This window comes from Humulus lupulus, chromosome 7 (genome assembly GCF_963169125.1).
Source record: "Humulus lupulus chromosome 7, drHumLupu1.1, whole genome shotgun sequence".
Taxonomy (NCBI): domain Eukaryota; kingdom Viridiplantae; phylum Streptophyta; class Magnoliopsida; order Rosales; family Cannabaceae; genus Humulus; species Humulus lupulus.
The window spans coordinates 201,347,162-201,351,489 of record NC_084799.1 but is presented as its reverse complement, the minus strand read 5'-3'; the positions used below and the strand labels follow the sequence as shown (position 1 = coordinate 201,351,489).

At 33.0% G+C, this 4,328-nt stretch overlaps 1 protein-coding gene across 4 annotated transcripts; it reads right to left on the bottom strand.

Moving 5' to 3' along the window:
- Positions 1-262: 262 nt before the first annotated feature.
- LOC133789119 (protein MOR1-like) lies at positions 263-3,840 on the bottom strand. Of its 4 annotated transcripts, XM_062226840.1 has the most exons (10): positions 3,702-3,840; positions 2,974-3,081; positions 2,764-2,869; positions 2,547-2,632; positions 2,318-2,464; positions 2,113-2,188; positions 1,909-1,990; positions 1,674-1,739; positions 1,476-1,591; positions 263-379 (listed from the first exon to the last, which is right to left on the bottom strand). In XM_062226840.1, the coding sequence occupies exons 2-7, from the start codon at positions 3,019-3,021 to the stop codon at positions 1,926-1,928; spliced, it is 528 nt and encodes a 175-aa protein (XP_062082824.1). In that variant the 5' UTR covers positions 3,022-3,081; positions 3,702-3,840; the 3' UTR covers positions 263-379; positions 1,476-1,591; positions 1,674-1,739; positions 1,909-1,925. The 4 variants fall into 4 exon arrangements, with proteins under 4 accessions (XP_062082824.1, XP_062082825.1, XP_062082823.1 ...); XM_062226841.1 differs by lacking the exon at positions 3,702-3,840 and having other exon boundaries at positions 1,516-1,591; positions 2,974-3,321; XM_062226839.1 differs by lacking the exon at positions 3,702-3,840 and having other exon boundaries at positions 1,476-1,568; positions 2,974-3,321.
- Between the last annotated feature and the right edge of the window lie 488 nt (positions 3,841-4,328).

The window sequence follows — 4,328 nt, the reverse complement described above, 5'->3', positions numbered from 1 at the left end:
AAGAATTGGAGTTTTATGATGAAAGATTTTGTTATCATAACAAAGATGTTCTCAGTCATTGAGAGAGTTACTGACTTGAAGTGTGAGCAAAAAGGGAGATACAGAGAGAAAAGTAAGAGCAGAGACAATGAGATGGGGAACAGGACTAGGATGTGCAAGGTGGTGGCAAACCATGCAAAAAGTTAACGCAAACTAATCACAACTTCTGTCAGATTCCTTACTCCATGGATACAAGTTTAGGATGGAGAAATGAGAAACATACCTCCATCCTTGACTGCAGTGACAGTGAGTCCAGCACTAGTGCTTCCTAAGCCAGTAGTGACAACAGATCTGTTACTTAACTTTGCAGCAAATTTCAAGAACTGAGATTTCCCGGTACCTGAGAAAAGCCTTAAAAATTTTTACTACATATATACATATACATGTAACTTTTTCCGTATAATGCTTTAATGATTACATACAGATTCAAAAAAAGAATCTGAACTCATTAGCAGTTGTTCACCAATGATAGTAATATAAATATATATATTTGGGTATATTGAAATAATAAGATAACTCCCACCTATATAATGAGCAAAATAAAAGGACCAGAAACCCCAAGGGAAGGGTAAAGCAACAAACAATTAAACTGAGCTGCATTACTCAAGCCAAACAAGAATAAATTAACAAGGACTAGAGAAGAATTTTCAGCTCTGAAAAACTATTTTTATTGGAAAAATTAATAATGGTTGGGCAGTTTTCTATTTTTCAAGGAAAATTTCAGTAATTTTAATTTTCTGTAGTTATAATTAATGTAGCTAATGCATGTGTTACCCGAAAAGACAAGTTATAAAATGGCGTGCAATCCATATCTCAATTGTTATAAGGGAGAAAATATCTCTTATACTAATAACCTTTAGAATAACAACCAACAAACACATCAAGAGCACAAGAACATATCAAAAGCATCAATACCAATATTTAACATGGTTTGGAAAATATTGCATTTGTCCATGGATCCAACAAGCAAAGAAATGTCTTCTATTGAGAAAATAAAACCCTGAAGTTTTGAACTATTTAAGTCCAGTCCTGGAGCTTTCTTCTATACTTTCTTGCTCTCAAAATTTCTCTCTAAAATTTATATTTTCCCACCCTTAGACTATTTACATTAGTTACCCTACCTATTATTTGCATTAAAGGACCACTCAATACAATACTATGGATAACTTGTTTGTAATAACCCTAATTGTATTGTACAGGAAAATTCATATAGGTTATAGGCTTTAGACACTCATAAAATATCATGAATCAGTTAGACAAAATACAATGGTGTTCTTATTTTTCTAGATTTAAGTGATTGTTAATTTCCTATCAGAATTTTGAAGAAAAGAAAGCTTCTTCAACTGAAGCATAGCATAAATGCAGTAGTCTTGAATTGATAGAATTTTATTTAAGTAATGAACCCTATAAGTATGCAATGAAAATCGAAAAGGTACCTGGGTCTCCAACCAAAAGTAAATGAGACTCTCCTCGTACCTTGGTTCCAGAAGCATCAACATGTTGCACACCTCCAATAAGTGTTAATGCAACTAAGTTGAAAAAAGAGAAGGTGCTGGTAGTGAATGTTTAACAGTCATTCAAAATCTTTAACTTAAGATAAACAAATCATGAATTTATATGAAAAAGCTATGTACCTGCAAGCTTTACAGTGAAGAGTCCAAAAATGTGTGGACAAACACCTTGTAATATTGCATTTCTCCCTGAATAATTTTCATTAAAAAAAATTGAAGTCATAACAATCTAACATATAAGGGGGCCTAGTTTCCAATATTTTCTTTTTTAATGAAGATCTGTAATTGATTGATGCTGAAGAATTGATAGAAGAACACTCATTTATAAAATGATATATATTAATCAACGATGCCTTACCTTTCAAAAGGGTATCCTTAAACGATGACTAAATTTTTGTTGCTGTCACCTAGACGACCCCTTAGAGCACCAAACAATTCAGCTGAAAATAAACATTAAACAATAATTAACAAATGGGAGGATATAAAGGAGGCTGAATAGCATGTACAATAATAAATAATAACAATAGAGGGAGAGAGAATTTAAACACATGATAGAATGTACCAGTTCCATTGGGTTGGACGCGCTTGTTAGCCTCTTCCAAAACTTTATTCACAGCTTCAATTGACTCCAAGCGAGCCTAGAAAGCAGAAAATACAAAACATCAAAACACTACAATGGCTGCTAAATATCTCCCCTTTGGACCTTCCAGCAACAGGCAGGTGTCAGGCTCCATCCCTAAAAACATTAATTATGATCAAAATATTACCTTCCAATCAGTACTTTCTAAGCCTTTAAGCAGGGTAGGTGTAATATTCCCACTAATATCTTCCCGTGGCAGGCCATCTAGTCCACCAGAAGATGCAGATGTAGGTTCTGCTGATTTAATAGTTCTCTTTGGAGCTGCTGCTGCACCCTAGATAAGATATGGGAATACATCAGTAACAAATAAACAAAAACGAACAATACATGCATCTTGAATGATTAAGTTGGAGCACCGCAAATGGATTCTTCTCATACTCCGTATCCGTATCCAGTGCACTAAGAAGTGCAGGTTTAACATCAGAAAGAAACCCTTTAATATCTACAAAAGAAAAGGGGTGGGAGGGAGTTACAAATTAATTATAAAAAAAAAATCAATGTTGGGAGCAGTTCAACTAAATATTTAAAAGGAAATTGAGGTGTGTGGACAATTCAAATAAAATGAGTATCAACCTGGGCCGACAAATTTATGCAAAACACCCAAAAGCTTGACAGAAAAAATTCTAGTAGCAGCTACACTTGACTGCAGTCCAGTATCTTTACAAAAATCAATTAAATCCTGTAAAAAAAAATATATCAATTCCTTTAATAGCGAAATATGGTAATTATTAACTAACAGTTAGACAAAGCCAAAAAAAAAAGGGCCCAAATATAACTCCAAACCTTAAGTTTCAAATGTGAGATGCCAAAATCGTCCACTGCTGAAACCATCCACAGTAGCCCCTCGCTAAGAACCTTGGGATTCTTGTGCTCTTTCAGTATCTTGTAAAGCTACAATACAAAGAATTCCTTGACTTTTATTGGATTATAAAAAATAAAAAAAGCAATCAAAGAAAAGAAATACAAGTTCCAATCAATTTAGAACCTAATATGTTTCATCCCTGCTTCAGAAGTTCACAAGAGAAGTGCAAACAAACTTCTCTACAGAAATTATTTAAATGTAAGACTTACTCTTTCAAAAATAAATCCAGGACCTACAGCTTCACAAAAAGTGTTCACTGTTGTGTAACAAGTTTTAAATCTGTTTAATATGAATTCTTTTATGATTTTACTGTTGGCAACATGATTAAAGCTGGTTTCAATTACAGTTTCTCCTATGTTTTTACTGTTGGCAACATGATTTAAGGTTGTTTCAGCTTTCAGTTTCAATAGCAATCATTTCAGATTATCAATCATAATGATTTATTTTTATTTAAATAGGAATTTGGCAAGAGAAATTTCTCAAGAATATGTTACTACAAGTTCAAAATCTATTATGTCAATGTACTCATTGTTTGTTGATAAATTACTAAAGAAATCGATGCATAAAAATAAAGAGAAAGAAAATGAGTTGTTTGATAAAATGAAAAAATAAAGAGAAAAGAAAAATAAGAGAAAAAATAGAGGGATACCCGCTAATTTTTTTCTCCTCTGCTTTCACTCTTCTCATCAATAAATCTATTTAGATCCTGCACCAAGTCATTAAATAAATAGTCAAATCCCTGCATATTCAAACCCAGCCAGCAGGTTGTCTGCAATTTCAAATGTTAAATAACAATTGTCAAATCCCTACATATGCTTTATAAAGACTTCAGTTCATGCTAGCAGAAAACCAACATAGAAGCAGACATTTATATTGGTTTTGGTACTAAATCTATCCCAGAATAGAGTAAAAGTTCTTGCCACCACTTTCATTTGTTATCTTGAAAGAAAAATAGTTTATAGGTTAATGAAAATATTATAATCAATGTGCCAACTCATCCACCAGAATTATTGTGGGGAATAAACTCACTTACATGCCTGCTTAGAGCATGTATGTGTGTGTATATATGTAATTATCTGTGTACTAGTTTCTCATACCGCAGCACACAAATTACTTTTCTTCTCTTAATTGCAAAACAAGAAATATATGGGGTCCTTTTATCTACTGACCAAACAAGACATAGGGAATAGTAAACAGAGCAGTGTTGTAAATATAGTGTTGGGTTATTCGGAGACATTATACTTATGGACAGAGCAGCTACTAGTTATTTTCATGG